Source organism: Pteropus alecto, unplaced genomic scaffold (assembly GCF_000325575.1).
Source record: "Pteropus alecto unplaced genomic scaffold, ASM32557v1 scaffold68, whole genome shotgun sequence".
NCBI lineage: Eukaryota > Metazoa > Chordata > Mammalia > Chiroptera > Pteropodidae > Pteropus > Pteropus alecto.
In genome coordinates, this window is record NW_006441386.1 from 7,195,627 (window position 1) to 7,213,818 (window position 18,192).

An 18,192-nucleotide genomic window follows, 5' to 3' on the forward strand; every position below is an offset into this window, starting at 1 on the left:
AGAGAGGAAACGAACCATGTTATGAAAGAGAACCATGTTATGCCAAGTCTCGAGCACCAGCGGAACCAAAATACAAACTAACTCCAGCCAGATGGCAGCTTTCCAGGGGTTATTTAATTGTGAGTAATACTGTTACCTGATGTTAACTGCAAAATGAACTCCAGGTCATTCAGTGAAGCAACTTCTATCTTTAACTTTGCCTTGTCCTAAAAAGATTCAGAAGGGCATGCAAATGAGTGGCTCTGACGCCACTTAGCCTGGGTTTGAATCCTAGTTCAGCCACGTCTCTCAGTTCCCTGACTTTGGGCAAGGACTTTAACCTCTGTGATAATTAAAGCTCCTGTACCTCAGAGGGCTGTTGTAAGAATGAAATGAAATAGTAGAATGTCATAGTGTAAATGTTTAATACATGTTAATTATTGTTATAATTAACACTTGGAAAAGATAGATGAGGCGAATAGAAAATGATGGGGGGTGGGGAGGGCAGGACCCAGGGCTAAGGATAATGTGTGGCTGCTAGAGGCTTTTTTGATTTGTTCAGTTTCTTGATGTCCAGAGCAAAGAGGGGAAGATAAGTCAGGAATGGGGAGTGACTGCTAATGGGTATGAGGTTTCTTTATGGGGTGATGAAGCTGTTCTGGAATTAGTGGTGATGGTTGCACGATGGGTGAATATTCTGAAAACCACAGAATTGCACACTTTAAAATGATGACTTTTATGGTATGTGAATTATATCTCCAGTTTTAAAAATCTGGTTTATAGGTCATGAGTCTTTGACCAGCTGGACTCCCACTAGTTCTGCCACTGGCTACCTATTACCTTGAGTGAGCTCTGCCTATCTGCAGCAGACGTGCTTACTGTTCTCTGCATATTTCTGTGCTTACCTACATTTCTTATCCCTCTTGAAGTTAACTTAGGCTAATGGCCTGTGAGAGGGAGTGATGTGTGTCACTTCTAGCCTGAAGCACTTAAGAGATGGTCCTGAGCCCTCCCATAGTCTTCTCCCCATCACAACAACCCTAGAAGTTATACATTGAGGTAGTGAAATCATAAGGGAAAAGCTGCTTGAACTACCCAGTCCCCTTATGGAGGCCAAGTGCCAAGCAGAGTCACCTTGCCTACGCTGGACATTGCATAAAGTTATGTGTTAGGCCACTTTCGGTGTGGATTGGTGCTCAGAGGAGGACACTTTTTCCCAGTCCTGTGACCTGGAGAAATGTCCTCATTGCCTCTCACACAGGTGCGCTATGTGATGTGGTGGGTATCCTCTCTACCAGGAAGCCACAGCAGGTGCAGTGGTGTAGAGGTTCTTATAACCCACCTACATCCTCACATCTTGCTGCAGCCTACATAGCTCTCCTGGCAGTGTCTGTCAGAGGGTACATTACACTATCAGCCTTAGGAGCATCTTGTGTGACCTACTGTACCTCTCCCAAATGACAGCATGGTATAATGCCAGGCCAGTGCCAGAGGATTTTGTTTCCTTCTCCCTAAAAAGACATGGATGGGGCAATAAGAAACTGTCATCAGCTAATGGTTGAGTGCTGATGCACTGTCTTGTAAATGGAGTGTAATAATTGTGGATGCTTTATAGACACCACAAGAGAGTCCTCTGTCACCATGGCATCTGATTATTACTGACTTGTTCATGTTGTTGTGACTGTTTAATAACCCTCCTAAAATGGTTTGGAATTGTTCACGCCAGAGCAAACAGGTGAGTTTGGATTAAATTGCCGTCGTCGTTCTGATCTGGCCAGTGGAAGTTTGCAGTGGCTGATCAGATGTTGTCTAATGATGGTAGAAAATGGGGACAGAGGGGTACTGGGTTTGGCAGGAGTTCGGAGTCCTAAGCTATGTGCTCTTAAAGGCTAGAAGAGCTGTTGCTGTACCTTATATAGTCATTCAGACCCTCTGAGCACTCTGCTGTGCCTGACCTTTGCCGGGCACTGTCTTCTTCCGTCTCCCTCATTGTCCCTTCTCACCCTCAGTTTCTTTAGTGAGAGGGATTTGTATTGCATCAGCATCTGCTATTAAGTGACCTGACCTAAATGTAAATTAAAGCTTTCCTGTTTGAAATCAAGGTAAGCTGATGAAGAATGGTTGAAAGACAATGTATTCAAACTCTACTTACTGCTGTTGGCACTGGTTCTTCCAGGTCCAGCCCAGCCTGAGGCAAATCTCTGGGCAAGTCCTCTGATAGGTACCTGAATTGGACAGACTCTGAGAGTTCTGGATCTCAGAACCCAGACTCTTACTTCCCTTCAGAAAAGGTTGGGTTTCTCCAGAGCTTTTGGGCTGTACCGCATCACATTTCTCTAAACTCTTAAGGAAAGCAGGAGCTTTTGAGAGTCACCTGTATTGGCTTCCAGGGGCCCAAGCTGAAGTACTCTGCCTCTTACCTGCATTCTCCTAGTTTGAGCACACCCAGTTCACTAAGCATAAAACAGAACAATAGTTAACTTTTTTCCTTATACGAGTGTCACACACCAGGCACGTCTATTGTCTCATATAATTCTGGTAACAGCCCCTGTGAGGTAGGTAGTATTATCTCTTTTTTCTAAATGAAGACACTGAGGTGCAGAGAGATTTCAAGGTTCGTATATGTGCATGACTATAAATGTTGTCATGACATAAAGAGTTTAAATGTATGATGTTTTCAGACATAGATCATGTGTAAGTGATTATTGAAATGTGCTTCCCCAGGACTCTGATTCTTATTTTCAGGGTCATCCACTGCCCTGCCTTGACAACCTCCGCTCCAGATATCACACCAAGGAGGGCTGGTCGGGGGCGGGTGGCTGGAGAGGGGCGCTGAGAAGCAAGTGGAGAGCTGAGCACTGGATCTCTATGTCCCCGTGTTGGTGTGTGGATGCAGCTCTGGGCCAGTACCTCCTACTGCACGCCTTCCCTACTTTATACCACAGAGGATCTCATTTGCTGGGAATGGTTTCCGTTGCTGAGACGGTCTGCCTGGTCTGCACATTCTCCCTGGTTGCTTCTCTTTGCCCCACCTTCTGTTCTACCGATGGTGTCATGGCCTCCCTTGAGTGCTTACTGATTCTTGTATTTAGTTTTAGTTCTTTTTTTCCCCTAACTTGTTTCCCTCACAGGCTTCTCTTTTTTCTCCAGGTTAGCAGTGTGTCTTGCAGAGGGAGAGCTGCAAAAAAAATGTTGAAAATAAATTGCTTTTTGGAAAAATAATTTGACGAGTTAATCAAGAGCCTTAAAAATACTTATTTCCTTTGATCCAGAAATATTTCTAAGATAAATTCAGAAACTATTTTAAGGAAATAAACAGTTGCCCAAAGATTTATTTTGAAAGATATCAATCATCGTGTTTATCATGGCATTATTTGTAACAGTGAAAATATTCTGTAAATGATACTATATTTATAGGCTGGAATAACATTTGAGAATTTATAATGTTCACAAATTAATAAGTGAAAAATGCAAGACAGAATTATATGTAATATGAAACCAGTGACGTTAAAAATAAATATATTTTTAATATACGTATAAAAAATGAGTAGAACAAAAATAGTAGGTGTTTGGATTGTGTTTTCTTTATATTTTTGAATATAGCATATTTTCTTCAGTAAGCATATATTTCTAATTTCTCTGAAATAGTTTCATATTGTCAGAAAAGTTGCAAAAATAGTGCAAAGAATTATTGAAAACTCTTCACTCAGAATCCTTAAATATTAACATTTCACCATGCTTACTTTATTATTTTCACTATTTTTTTCCCCCACATCTTTTTTTTTTTTTTTTTTAGGCGAAGCGACCCTTGGTTGACCTCACAGATTGCAAGGACCTTGTCAGTTTACAATCCCTTATTTATTTTTTATTTTTTATTTACTTTTTACGCCTACAGCTCCTGGTCTTCTTAGGTAGTCTCCCATCCAAGTACTAACCAGGCCCGACCCTGCTTATCTTCCGAGATCAGACGGGATCGGGCTTGTTCAAGGTGGCATGGCCATAGACCACATCTTTTTCTTAACTTACTTTAGCAGGGTTCCCCAAGTCCCCAATCCCTGGGCTGCGGACTGGTACTGGTCTGTGGCCTGTTTGGAACTGGGCTGCACAGAGCAGGAGGTGAGCAGCAGGCAGGCAAGCGAATGAAGCTTCATCTGTATTTGCAGCCGCTCCCCAGCACTACTAGCATCACCGTCTCAGCTCCACCTCAGATCATCAGGCATTAGATTCTAATGGGAGCAATTCTTTTTGGTCCCTGGTACCAAAAAGGTTGGGGACCGCCGTACTTGATAATAAGTTGACAATACTGTGCTCATTTAATGCTTCACTGTTTATTTTCTAAAATTCAAGAACATTTTCTCACATAACCATAGCACAATAATATCAGGAAATTAATGTCAGTAACAATATTTTGTCTAATTGTAGAGTTTATTCAAATTGCCATTAATGTATTATAGCAACAGAAAAATCTTTTTTTCCACCGAGTCCAAGATCGCATTTAGCTTTAACCACCCCAGTTTCCTGTGATCTGGAGCAGTTCCTCAGTCTTTTTTTGTTTTTCAGGACCTTGACATTTTTCAAAAAGTCAGGCCATTTCTTTGTAGAATGTCCCTCAATTGGGATTTATCTGATGTTTCCTTACAATAAGGTTTAGGTTGTGTATTTTTGGCGGGGTATCACAGAAATGGTATTGTGTCCTTAGAGCACAATATTAGGTGGCAGGTGTTATCCCTTTGTCCCAATATTGGAGTTGTTAACTTTGATCACTTGGTTAAGGTGATATCAGCCAGGTTCTCCACTATGAAGTTCTATTTTTCCCTATGTAATCATTAAGTTTCTCATCAAACTTTCATCCTCAAGTTTTAGCATTTGTGATTCTTGTCTGAAACAGTTATTACTATGGTAATTGCCAGTTGGTAATTTTCTAAGTCTTTCATCCCTTCTACAGTTATATATTGGCATTCTACTGTGAGAAGTAACTTTCCATTTTCCCCCTTGTATTTATTCATTTATATATTAGCGTTGACACATAGGTTATTCTTTTATCCTATGGGTTATAATCTGTCACTAATGGTCTTTATTTTTATGCTCAAATTGTCCTACATTTGGCTGGTAGGAACCGCCCCCCCCCCCCCCAATTTCTATGTCCTTTTGACACGTCCCCATCATTCTTCAAGCCCTTCCTTACTCTTTGGCAAAGCAAGGTGGTCCAGGTTCATTCACTACATCTGCTCCAGTTCTGGAGTCCTGGAAGGAACCCTGGTTCTTTTTTGATGGAGAATGGTATATAGAAACCAAGATCTGGGTGCTAGATGGCTCCTTGCTCCTGGGATATCATTCCTTCTAGGCCTTCTCAGCAGACAGAACTAGGAAATACACGTAATTTCTGTATCTATCTTTATATATTAAATGCGTCTATCTATATACACATTTCTGTATCTGTCTTTATATATTAAAAAACCATTGTGCATACTGATACCTCCAATTTCAGGGTTCATTTCTTGTCCTCTCTTTCCATATTTGTAGCTCCCTTCTTCAACAGTAAGAAATTTAGCAGCCATGTTATTTATTTTTAATTTCAGAAGTAACACATGAATGTCAGCTATCTCATTATAGAAACATAGGCAAAGCAAAGGCTCCTTTATATACCCATCACCCAATCATATTCTAGACATTGCAGAAATCACTATTGTACATCTCTTCCTGGATCATTTTCTGGAGAAATATATAATTTTTCTTTTGTTTAATTAATGGTTTCATAATGAGAATATCACTTTCTTTTTTATTTAATATATTTTGGCAGTCTTTCAGTACCATTGAAAGACTGCGAGTCTTTCAATGAGAGTACCATTATTAGTTCTATCTGATTAAAAAGCTGCATTGCATTCTATTATTTGGAATTGAAAACACAAGTATCTGATTTGAGGCTGACACAAGCAGCACTATGGTGCACGTGTCACTGCGATCAGCGAGAGCCACATTCTGAGAAGAGAATCACTGGACCCGAGAGCCTGGGCGTGTTTTTTTTCCCCCCATAAGAAAACAGCTTTAAAATATTTTTCTGATTAGATAAATAATAACGTGCTCATTATTTTTTAAAAAGCAAATTAAAAATTTTAAATTAAGTGTGAAAAAATAAACTCACTCTTGAGATAATATTTCTGTGACAGCCCTTTCACATATCATCTTATGCATATACATACATAAATACTGTTACAGCACTGGGGCCATAGACCTACGGTGTTGTATTGTGGACAGTTACTTATTTTGCAGTGTAACTTATGTACAGTAAAATGCACAAATCTTCAGTGGACCACTTCATGAATTTTTACATGGATAAACTCCCCTGTCAATACCTGGTCAAGATAGTGTACATCAACCAGGCAGAAGCTTCCCTTTTGTCACCCCCTACTCATGACCTTTTCTCCAAAGGTAACCACTATTCTGATGTCTATCACTGTAGATTACTTTTGTCTGTTCCTTTTTTTAAAATTAATTTTTTTTGAGGTTTTTGTTGTTGTTGTTCGCCTCTTTAATTCCCCTCCACCCCCACCCCCGCTTCCACCCCTGACCTATGGATGTTGCCATTTCCCTTTAAGAACTGGATCTCTGAAGGCGGCGCGTCTCCTCCCACATGCTCAGGGCATCACCCAGGGCCTGGCACACCTGGGGCGTGGTCCGTGGCTCCACTTGGGGTGCGAACCCAGGACCTCCTGCGTGTAAAGCAGACATGCTAATCACTACACTATGGAGCCACCCCCAAAATTAATTTTTTTAATTGAAGAAATGATTTAAATTTTTTTTTCCTTTTTTCTTTTTCTTCCCTCATCTACCTCCACTTTTGTCTGTTCTTGAAGTTAAACTATAAATAGTTGGTACTCTTCTATGTAAGAGACTTTTCTGTGTTTGGCTTCTCTTAATTCAACATCATATCTTTGAGATTCATCCATGCTATTGCATGTAGCAATAGTTCAGTCTTTTTCTTAGCTGCAAGTACTTAATACTTTTGTTGTTGTTTACTTCTTATTCAGAATTTTTAATAGTAATTATAGCCACATTTATTACATCATATACTCTGTGCTGGGCATTATTTTAAACTCTTTATAAGTTCAGTTTATTTAATACTCACAATAACCCAATGAAGTGGGAAAACATACTATAATAACATGTCCTCAACCCTTTATCAGGTTGAAGTAGTTCCTTCTTATTTCTAGTTTACCAAGTATTTCATCATGAATAGATGTTGAATTTTGTCAGATGCTGTTTCTCCATTATAAGGTGATTGTACAGGTTTTTTAAGCCTGTTGATACAGTGAGTTACATTGTGTTTGAATATTGAACCAACCTGTATTCCTGGAGTAAACTCCATTTGATTATGATTTAGTAGCCTTTTTATATGTTGCTGGATTTAATTTGCTAATGTTTTAGATTTTGCATCTATTTTTATGAGGTATGTTGGTCTGTAGTTTTCTTTTTCTTTTTTTTTTTATTTGTTGTCTCTGGTTTGAGTACTGAGGTAATACAGGCCTCATAAAATGAATTGGGGAGTCTTCAATTTTCTGCCAGATGTTGTATAGAATTGGTATTATTCCTTTCTTAAATGTTTGATAGAATTTACCAGTGAAGCTGTCTGCTCCTGGCGTTCATATTTGGTGAAAGTTTTAACTACTAATTTGAATTCTTTTAGAGAACTCAGGTTATCTATTTTTCTTGGGCAAACACTGTAGTTTGTGTCTATTAAGAAATTTGTCCATTTCATCTAAGTTATCAAATGTCAGCATATTCTTGTTTATAATTTCCCATGTTATCCTTTTAATGTCAGTGGACTCTAATGATGTCTCCTTTTTCATTCCCTGTGTTTGTAATTTATGTGTCCCCCCCCCGCCCCCCCATCGCCGATCGGCTTGGCTAAGAGAATGATCCTGTTTGAAGGCAATATATGTATCAAGAGTTATGTAAATTCGAATCTAGTTGCGAATTTAAGGTTTTTTGTTTTGTTTTGTTTTGTTTTTTAAAGAGAAAAGCTTTGTGTTTAAAGATGCTTTTATTAATATTATTTAGGGAGGAAATCAGAATGGACTTCAGAAACATACACATTTTAATTCAAGCCCTACCACTTACCAGCTGTGTGACCTCCCACAAACCACTGAAACAGATCTGAGCATTGATCTCATCATTTAGAAGGAAATAATAGTAACTTCAGTGTAAGACAGCTGAGATATTAACATACATACACCCAAGAAGTACCAGGCCCAGTGCTTGCTTATAGCGGTCATCCACTGCTACAGTTACTTAGCAAAGTGAGGAACTGGAAACAATGCTGCTAAATTTGCCCATTTGTGGAGGGTTCCTCTGTTTTCCTGGGGCCAGTTACTCACTTCTTCTTTATCCCCACAGCACTTTGAACACATTTTATTGTGTTTCTCACATTTGACTGCAGTGTTTTGTTTCCTTGACCAGATTGTGAACTAGGGCCATGTTTTTCTCATCTTTTCTCCCTCATGTCCATATGTATTTACGTGATCAAAAATATTTCAATGAAGAATAGAGAAGTAGTTAAGTAAATAATGGTAAATCAATGGACTATTGGGCAGCCAAAGAAAATGTCATTATAAAGGATCCTCTAGCAACATGAAAAAATGTTTTACAAAGTAGAATATATATTTTATCTGTTTTTTGTATGAGTCTATGTATACGTGTATGTATAGTACATGTATGGAAAAAATGAAGGATAACTCTAGAGAGACATAAAAATTTGAGCAGAGGGAGATAAGGCTGGGAAGTGGTAAGTCCCTTGTCACTGGAGGCTATGCAGGGAGAGGCTGGTCTTCCTGACACAAATGGTGGTTGAGGTGCCTGGGTCGGGGGGCCCAAGAGTCCGGCATTTCTTTTCCTGTTACAGTTTGCAGGTATGAAATCTTCCCTCTTGGAGCTAGGAGGAGCAAGGAAAATACCATCAGGGAGCAGCATCCGTATCTGTACAGACTGAGTTGGATTTTAAAAGACATAACATGGACGCGATGATGGTGTGTTTGGGGGAGCCAGAAGGCCGTTTACCCTGGAAGAAGCTCCTTGCGAAAGCTGAGTACCAGCTCTATGTGAAGCACAGACTGCTCTTGGGACCAGTTTTTTAATTGAAAGAGTTAGTACTTCCCCCTTCTTGTTTTTTTTCAGAGGCCTGCCTTAAGTCTTCCCATTTCTTCTCTTTCCTGAGTCCGTAGGATATGCTGTGGGGGTCGCATATCACCGTGTACAATGTCTGCCCTTGCTTTCCATAGCTCATTTAATGTAAACTAGAACTGTGTGTGTGTGTGTGTGTGTGTGTGTGGTGTGTGTGTGTGTGTGTGTGTGTGTGTGTGTGTATTTGTTCAAAGGGTTCAGTAAAAGAGATAGAGGAATCAGTATTTAAGTATTAATTCAGGTCAGAGACTTGGAGTTTTTCCTGGCATTGTCACTAAACAGCCAATTCAGTTTAATGAACATTAATTTAGTTGGTCTGTGTCCCAGGCCCCCGGGTGTCAGACACTCTCTGTCATTAAACCCAGATTACCCAGCCTTCTGTTGGCACATCTGCTGTGATAGGGGGCCATACCTCACCTCACAGTAACTCATTCTCTTTCCAGACGTCTTTGACAGAAAGTTCTTTGGTAGTATGTATGTCTCTGCTCTCCATTACCAGGCCCCACTTCTGCACTCTGGGGCCGCTCCCTCCTGTTTTTCTCACTACTCAAAGAATTGATCAGCCACCTCTGAATCTTTTCTTTAGGGTATTAAACCTTTCCAGTACCTTTACTGTCTCTCATGTGACATGTTTTTGGGAATGCTCCATCCTGGGGACTTGTTCTGATTTTGTGCCAGTTTGTCTTTGACGCTAAGTGTGGAGCCCATCTGCACCTCTATTAATGAGCCCTCATTGCACATTCACTTCGGGAGGCCGTACGGGCATTGCCCTGCCCCATTCCTGTTTCTGTAAAAGTGGGGGAGAATCATTGTCTGTGCCACAGGCTTGCTGCATGGATGTGCCTTGTGAACTCTGGCATGCCCTGCCTGTGTGTGGGGTTGGGGGGGTGTGGGGTGGGGTGGGGGTGGGGAGCGTCTGATTGCTCCCTAGGGATTCTTATCACCCCTTATTCCTATGTGCTAGAGGCAGAAGCAGCCTTCAGAACTGGTCTGCCCAGCACCTGAGAAAACTAAGGCAAGTCCTCAGCTTCCTGTGTTTCTCTTTTCCTTATTTGTATTCAAAATTAATTGAGGCAAAGGAAGATGAACCAGTATGACTTGTGTTAGAAAAACCTAATCCTTCCTCCTGAGTCTCTGCTTTACTTTCACACTACTACCACACTCCCAGCCCTTCATTTTCTGCGACCTCAGCTGGGAATCCTACAATTTAACTCAATAATGACACTCTCTATCTGGAGATAGCGGCAGATCTCACAGGTTCAGTCGCACAAGATTGCTCCCACCCCACTTCAGATGCCAGTTGCAGTCTGGGTTGCCACTTGTGCTTCTGACTGATAGGCTACAAATGGGGTTTCTCACGACCTTATTCTCAGGTTCAATTAATTTGCTAGAATGGCTCAGGAAAACAGTTACTTACATTGACCAGTTTATTGAAAGATTTGATAAAGGATACAAATGAACAGCAGATGAAAAGAAAAGATACACAGGCCGAAGTATGGGAGGGTCTCGAGCACTGAAGCTTCTTCTGTCCCCGTAGAGTTCGAGTGCATCACTAGAACTCTATCCCTCTCAGTAGGTAGACTGACCTGGAAGCTCTCCGAATGCCGTACTCTTGGGATTTTAGGGAGGCTTCTTAACATAGGCATGATCAGTTATTAACTCCATTTCAGTACTTCTTTTCTCTCTGGAGAGTGGGAGTGTGGGGCTAAAAATCCCAAGCTTCTAATCATGGCTTTTGAGTTTTTGGTGACCAGCCCCCATCCAGGAGCCATCCAGGAGCCCACCCAGAGTTGCCTCATTAGAACGGGAAATTCCAAGAGTTTTAGGAGTTCTGTGCCAGGAGCAGGAGACAGAGGCCAATATCTATATTTTCTATTATCTTACAGAACTGTTGGAAGTATCTTGTGCCCATAAATTGCCCTGTGCTAACTTTTAATAATGTTATTAAGTTATACCCACAAAAGGCCCTGGAGTACATTGTCAAGGGTTTAGATGAGCTGTGGGTTCACTTGAACTTGGAGTTCAGGCCAGGTGGAGAAGGCCCCAGATTGAAACAAGCCCACATGGCTCTCCACAACCAGCAGTTCCAGTGGTCAGCCCCTGTGCAGCGCGATTTGTGCTAAGTAATGCTGGCTGGCTCTTCCGCCTGCTGCTCACCAAGTCATGCTTTCATAGATTCAGCTTTCCTGGCTGCCTTCCTCTTTCATGTCATTGCATCAGACACAATACGAGTCATGTGTCTCCATAACACACCCTGTTATGTGTAGGAAAGGTCATTAGCTGGGGGCGTTTGGGCATTTGCTATGGAATGGTGGCCTAAGTGTGTCCTATATAGACTCCCCTGTTCAGGGCTCTATGACTGTGTTGATATTGTGGGTACAAGCACCATTGTACAGGGTTGCCACCCTATGGCATAGTTCTTTTTAATCATGTCACACCCTCGCCCTGTCATCACCAGCTGCCCAGGGCCCACAGACCTTAGACACATAGGGGACTCCTGGGCCCTTTGCACACTGGTCTCATTCTTGCCCCAAAGGCTCATCTCTCACGCATACAAACGCATCCCACTGTACCACATTTGAGTCACACCAGATTCTGTAGCTATTGGTCTTTTATGGTTTAGGCCTTGATACTTTTTCTGTCTGGACCTTCTCTTATCTCTTTTATCTGATTGGTGGACCCTGTTCATTTTCCGTGACCCAGCTCAGATGTTGGTGCAACCTCTTTGACTGTTTTGGACCATCTTACCTACTTTGTCCTCAGATCTCCACATCTTACCTCTCCATGACATTGTAACTGTTCGGATATGCCTATAAATGACAGCAATGGATTGGCACCCTCCATCCCCAACCAGCGCGGTAGCAGAGGAGGCCTGATGAAAGAGGATTTAAATAAGAATTAGAGAGTCATACTACCCAAAATGTTCAAGATACAATAAAAAAATCACTAACCATACTAAGAACTAGGAAGATCTCACCTTGCATGGGAAAAGACAATCAACAGATGCCAGCATTAAGATGACACAGATGTTGGAATCATATAAGATATGAAGAGCCAAAAGACATCTTAGAACTGAAAAATACAATACCTAAAATACCTCAATATATGGCTCCACATCAGAATGGAGAAGGCAGAGGAAATCACCAGTAAACTTGAAGATAGAAAGAACATCCATAATAACAGAAACTAGACTGATAAAACTGAAGAGGCTCAGGGACTTGTGGGACTAATAAGAAACACATTTATGTCATTATAGTCCCAGAAGAAGAAGAGAAAGAGGGTGGGGTAGAGAAAGTATTTAAAGAAGCAATGGCTGAAAAGTCCTCAACTTCACAGATTCAAGAAGCCTAGGGAATTTCAAATAGGATAAACCCAAAGAAATCCATATCAGCCACATTGGTTTGGTTGATAAGTTTGTGGACACTCTAGCTAGAGAAGAATCTGTTCCAATTGCTCTTTTGAACACTGCTCTTTAGCAGGCTGCCTTGGAGAGGTACTATCCCCTAAGCATCTCTCAGTCTGTGGAGGATGAGCTGTTAGGCAAGAGCAGACTGTTTCCTTGAGGTTTCCCCTAGCCTTGAAGCCACTACACCTTAGCAGAGGTTTGTGAACCTGAGCTGACCCTGTTCCCACTGCAGCTGGGGGATGGTTTCCAGACCCTGATCTGAGGTGATAGTGACTGTTTGCTGCTGGGTGATTTGCATGCTGAAGAGGCTGACTAAATCACTTGCTGGCTTCCTTCCTTGTTGCTGAATCAGGTGATGGGCTTACTCTGATGTCAGTGCTGGGTTGGTTGATCAGTCTTGTTTACTCACCAGAAGCTGCATATAGTAAATGAAAGCCCCAGGTTCCTCCTGGAAGATAATTTTATGCTCCAAAGTTGTAAACAGTTGGGTGGGAAAAGGGCCCTTCTTTTCTTGCTTTGTTTGCTTTTTCAGAAGCTGGTGAAGCTCCCACCACTGACCCTGTCCTGAGCAGCCAGCAGTTTGCCCACCTGCTCTGCCTGCCGATTGGCGTTGGGACTGCAGTTGCTAACCGTGGCCCACAGCATTAGCAGGAACTGGCCAACTGTTGAAATTTAGGAGGAATAGCGTCTGTCTGTCTGTCTATGCCTTTTTCTGTATGTATGTTGTCTTTTATAATAAAAACGAAAACTTATGGACAGACCTAATTTGTAATAAAAGATCAAATCAGATCTACTCTATTCAGGTGGTCTTTTGACATACTCTCTTTTTCTACGCCTAATTTTACAGATGGGGACATCGAAGCCTACTGTGGGAAAGAGGCCCAGCCAGCTGGTGGCAGGGCTGTGTCAAGAACCTGGTCTAGTTAAGAAGTTACTCTTTCTATTTTTTCATGTCCATTTCTTTTTCTTTTCTTTTCTTTTTTTTTTTTTCTGTTGCTGACAAATGTCATGTTTGGTCCCATAAGCTCTGCACCGGCTGATGTTCCTCCTTTCCAATAAATATGGAAAGAGGAAGTGATTCACAGGGCAGAAAGATCTCACAGGGCTCCCATAGTCTCCTTGGAGTGCCTGCGGCAGTCTTGGGTCACCCTGCCACACATGAAATTTTTCCCATCAAAATATGTCAAACAGCAGAGGACAGTGACTTTATGTCATAGGGTCTTGGTTCCCAGACTGCCGAGGTGCCTCAGCACACCACAGCAAACTCCCAGAGGTACCTGATTTTCTAACACAGTGAAAGTCCACATCTGTCCATGTTAGTACTAGCTGGGGTGGTTCAGTTTCAATGTTAGATCTTCTACATTTCTCTTGATGACTTTTTGTCTACAAAGCGGGGTTTTCAGTTGTTGTTTAGACCCAACTACTTCCCAGATGGATCTATTAAGTACTGCTTTGAGCTTAAAGTGCCATGAGAATTTTACTGAAAATTTTACAAGGGCTCCATGAACTGAGAAAGTTTGAGAACCTCTGTCCTAGGGGTTGCCAAATGAGCACACTGCCAGCCAAATTTGTTGTAAGTCTGCATGCTTCAAGTTATCAATTCATGCAAGTTTTACATTCCATGTCATAATGTATTTATTGACTGCCTTCACTCATTCCGTGGGTAGTTACTGAGAACTGGATTATGTGCCAAGCAATTTGTCAAAGTGTGATCCGTGGAGTGACAGTCAAGCTGAGGTCTGCAGATTGAGTATGAAGCAACTAGAGGAAGAGCATCTCGGGCACATGTAAAGGCTCTGGGGCAGGGATACAGAGGTGCAGGCTGGAGAGGTGGGTGGTTGTGTGTGCCTCAGTGTGAAAATAATAGTTTAAGTGAGATCGTATTATGGTTTAACAGCTTGTTCACAGCCTCAGCCCCCAGGCACTCTGCTCTGTATCCTTGTGTGGAAGTGTAAGGTCAAGGTTTTTCCTCCCAGGTTGACTTCTCACCATATGCCAGATTCAGAGGAGCCCATGAGCCTGATTTTCCCTCAGGAGCTCACAGAGTAGAGGAGAGACACATGTACAATAGGTGTTTGTACTCAGACAGAGTACAAACCCAGCCCTCCCCTGGGAAGCTGGGGCCCCCTTTCTAGTTTTGTCACTCAGGTGAGCTGCTTACCCATTTGGGTCCTCGGATTCTGCATTGTAGATTGTACTCATATAAATGAATGTCAGGTCCTTCTCACTGCTCCTGTGCAGCTCTTGTCTGTCTGAAGTTTCACACCTCAGACTCAAAGCTGTTGGGGACATTCTTGGTTCTGTTGCGATCCCAGATCTAAGTGCTGATAGTGTCCATTGTGCTGGTGAGGGCTTCAGGGCCCGAGCCCCAACCCCACCTGCTTTGGGGAGTCAGTCACATTCTCAGTGGGAGTGCCTGGTTGTTTCCGCAATGGTGCAGGAATTTGTGGTGTCCTTATTAAAACAGAGAGGCCTGAAATGCTGCAAGAAGCATTAACTGCAAGTGTTAGAACAAGAGAGAGGAAGAGTGGACATAGCCTCACAAACTATGTTGCAATGATGTATCTGTATTGTGCTTTTCAGATCATAAAACCACTCTGTTATCTTACGCTACGCTTTGCTAATCCAGCTACTCTAGAATCACATGTTTATTTATTCATGGGTTGGTACTAGGTGCTCATTATCTGCCACGCTGTGCACAGAATGAAGTCTCTACCCTTGCGGGCTGACCCTGTGGTCAGGGAGATGACCAGTGGGAGAAAAATGTGTAATGTAAGGTAGTGATCAGTGCCGAGATGGGGCAAGGGGAGGGAGAGTGACCAGATAGTACAGTAAGGCAAAGTCTCTCTGAGTCATAATGTATTCATTAACTGCCTTCACTCATTCTATGGATAGTTTCATCAGATGGTGACATCTGAGTGGAGACTTGAATGAAATGAAGGAGAGAACCCTGAGCAATATGTTAACATGTACAAAGGCCCTGAGGCACGAGGAGACCTGGAGGCTTGGGGAGTAGCAAGGAGACCAGTGTGACTGGTGAGGTATGAGGAAAGGGCAGAGTGGTAAGAAATGTGGTGGGAGTGGTATCCAAGGGTAGATCATATGGGCTTATAGGCCAGGTAAGGACTTTAGATTTTTTACTAAGTATGAAGCTATTTGAGGGTTTAGGGAGGTGACGTGATCTGACTGACTTTTTCAAAAGATCCTTCTGGCTTCTGTGTGGAGAAGGGCCTGTTAGGAGCCCATTGCAGTGGTCTGGGTGGCTTGAACCAAACGGTATTGAAAGAATGGGGTTGTGTGAGCACCTATTTCAGTCTCCCTTGTCCTCAGCTCACCGTCATTTAGAAACCACCTGCCAGGAATGAGCTTTTTCTTCTGAGTTGTACAATCCACTTGCATATGTGTCAACAGTCTTTTAGCTTTGTGGGCATTAGTTCCCCCTCTATAAAGTAAGGGGGCTGGGTGACCTGAGTTAGAAGGGCAGCAGGACAGGGAACAGATGTCCGCTGATGCTTTTGAGAGATGCCAGCTGGGGACTTTCCTGTGTCAGCACATTAGTCCTGACCACAACCCCCAGCTGGTTCCAGCAGGGCTCTGAGTGTCTGTTGCCTCATGATTTTGTGGTCCTTGCCGAATCCATCCCAGCGGGTCCTCTCTCTCCATGGTTTCATGAGAGCTTGACAGAAGACTTATGGGAGTGACAGATGACACTGACAAGGTTGGATAGAGAGACATGACTAACACTGAATGAATATTAAATGTGTTTGTAAGTTAATACTTAAATATAAACAGTACTCTCTGTGGACACTAAAGTTTGTTCATTAATGTAAGGTATCAAAAAGAAGTTAAGTTTGTTTCAAGAACTCAGCCATTAGAAAGCACCTCAGATAATGAGAAAGCAAAGAATGAAGCTTGAGGGCCCATTCCGAATGGCCCATCCCCAACAGGTTGCAGAAGGGCAGGGCTGATGACAGGATCCCTCAGATGCTAGGGTGCTCTAGCTGTTCAGGGCTAGCCCTATGGTTTCTTGAAGGCAGTGACAGCTAACAGAAGTCAAATATGAAGCAATCTCCTATTGCCTGAGTTCCTGAGATAGTACAGGCATTTCTGACTGAGTCTGGGAGTCATGGTTGTGGTGAAAGCAATCTAGTTGGTAAAAGCAGTGATTACAAAATAGAACGATGCAATTTCAGAGCTGAGTTTAGCCTTATCGCCAAGTGGCGTAAGTGGACTTCTGAGATTTCAGGTGCTCTTAATTTGGCCTTTGTTGACTCTTATCACATCCACCTACCTGTGAGGTTTCAGTGGTGGAAGGACTAGTTGAGCATCTTTCAAGAGAGCTAACTGGTGTGTTGGGGAGGAGGGTAGTGTCCCCAAGACTGCTCTCTGGTTCAGTGATTCACCAGGACTCACAGAACTCAGAAAAGCTGTTTTACTCCCAGTTATGGTTTATCATGGCAGGAGGGTACAGAGTAAAGTCAGCGTAGGAAAAGGCTCCATAGGGTGGGGTTCAGAAGAAACCAGGAAATCTGTCTTTGTAGCAGTTGTCCTCTCCCAGTGGAGTCACATGGCCAGCACTTAATTCTCCCAGCAACCATATGTGGCAGTTCTTATGAAGTATCGCCAGCCAGGGATGCTTACTCGAGCCTTGGTGTCCAGGGTTTGTTTCAAGAGTCAGTCTTGTAGCCATGGAGCGCCGGTATCTATCTCAAAGCTTACTTAGTCTCCAGCACCCTAGAGGTCAAACTGACATGATGTGATTTAGAGCCCCAGGCATTTACCCTAAATGACATTGCTGGCATAAACTCTCTACATATACGGAGACACTCTTATCAGGCAACATAGTTCACGGGCATGGAGGTTGTTTCCCAGGAGTCATCCAAGGGCCTTTCCTGAAGACCTTAGGAATGTGCAGGGTTTGAGGGCAGCCCCAACCTGCCGCACATTTGGAAAAAGGGTTTGTGGTGAAGAGGTTCCCTTTGTCATGTGGAACCAATTCCTCTGCCATGTTTTGTGTGGCTGGTGGATGCTTGATAGTCCTCGGAGTCAGTGGTTTCCATTCTCTATGTTTGCAGGGGCCTCAGTCCTAGCTTCGGCTGTAGCTTGCACTAAGGTACACCCTGGGCCGGGCTGGGGGCCACTTGACTGTTTCATTTCCTGTCCAAGTTTGCAGCTATGTTCTGGTGGGGACCTCGCTGAGCTGGGAGCTCCTGCCCTGGTGCTTGGCCTGTTCCTGTATCCCTTGGGGCATGAGGCACAGGCTGAAGCTTTTGGGGGCTGGGGGGGCGGGGTGCCCAGCTGGCCTCAGTGGACTCTGCTCTTCCCTACTGACATTTGTCATTTTTCTCCCTGACAGTTTCGTGATCAACATGGGGGACTCTAACACAGATACCAGCACCACCGTATCTGAAACAGTGGCTGAAGAAGTGTCTCTTTTTAGCATGACAGACATGATTCTGTTTTCACTTATTGTGGGTCTCCTGACCTACTGGTTCCTCTTCAGGAAGAAAAAGGACGAAATTCCTGAGTTCACCAAAATTCACCCAACGTAAGTGACACTCTTCCTCAGCGTTCTAGAACTCTTGGATGTCTCCGTTGGTCCAAGCAGCATTTTTGATACTTGGGCCTCG

At 42.9% G+C, this 18,192-nt stretch overlaps 1 protein-coding gene and 1 pseudogene across 2 annotated transcripts in view; one reads left to right on the top strand and one right to left on the bottom strand.

The window, feature by feature from the left end:
* The window catches only part of LOC102894416 (NADPH--cytochrome P450 reductase), a 59,692-nt gene that overhangs the window by 8,090 nt on the left and 33,410 nt on the right, over positions 1-18,192 (top strand). Inside the window, exons 2-3 of one of the 2 annotated variants that reach the window (XM_025051565.1) lie at positions 8,879-9,118; positions 17,919-18,110. In XM_025051565.1, coding sequence (XP_024907333.1) covers positions 17,932-18,110 — 179 coding nt within the window. In that variant the 5' untranslated portion in view covers positions 8,879-9,118; positions 17,919-17,931. The remainder of the gene's footprint in view (positions 1-8,878; positions 9,119-17,918; positions 18,111-18,192) is intronic. The other variant, XM_006918564.3, reaches the window with a different exon arrangement.
* LOC112485290 lies at positions 3,866-3,984 on the bottom strand (annotated as a pseudogene).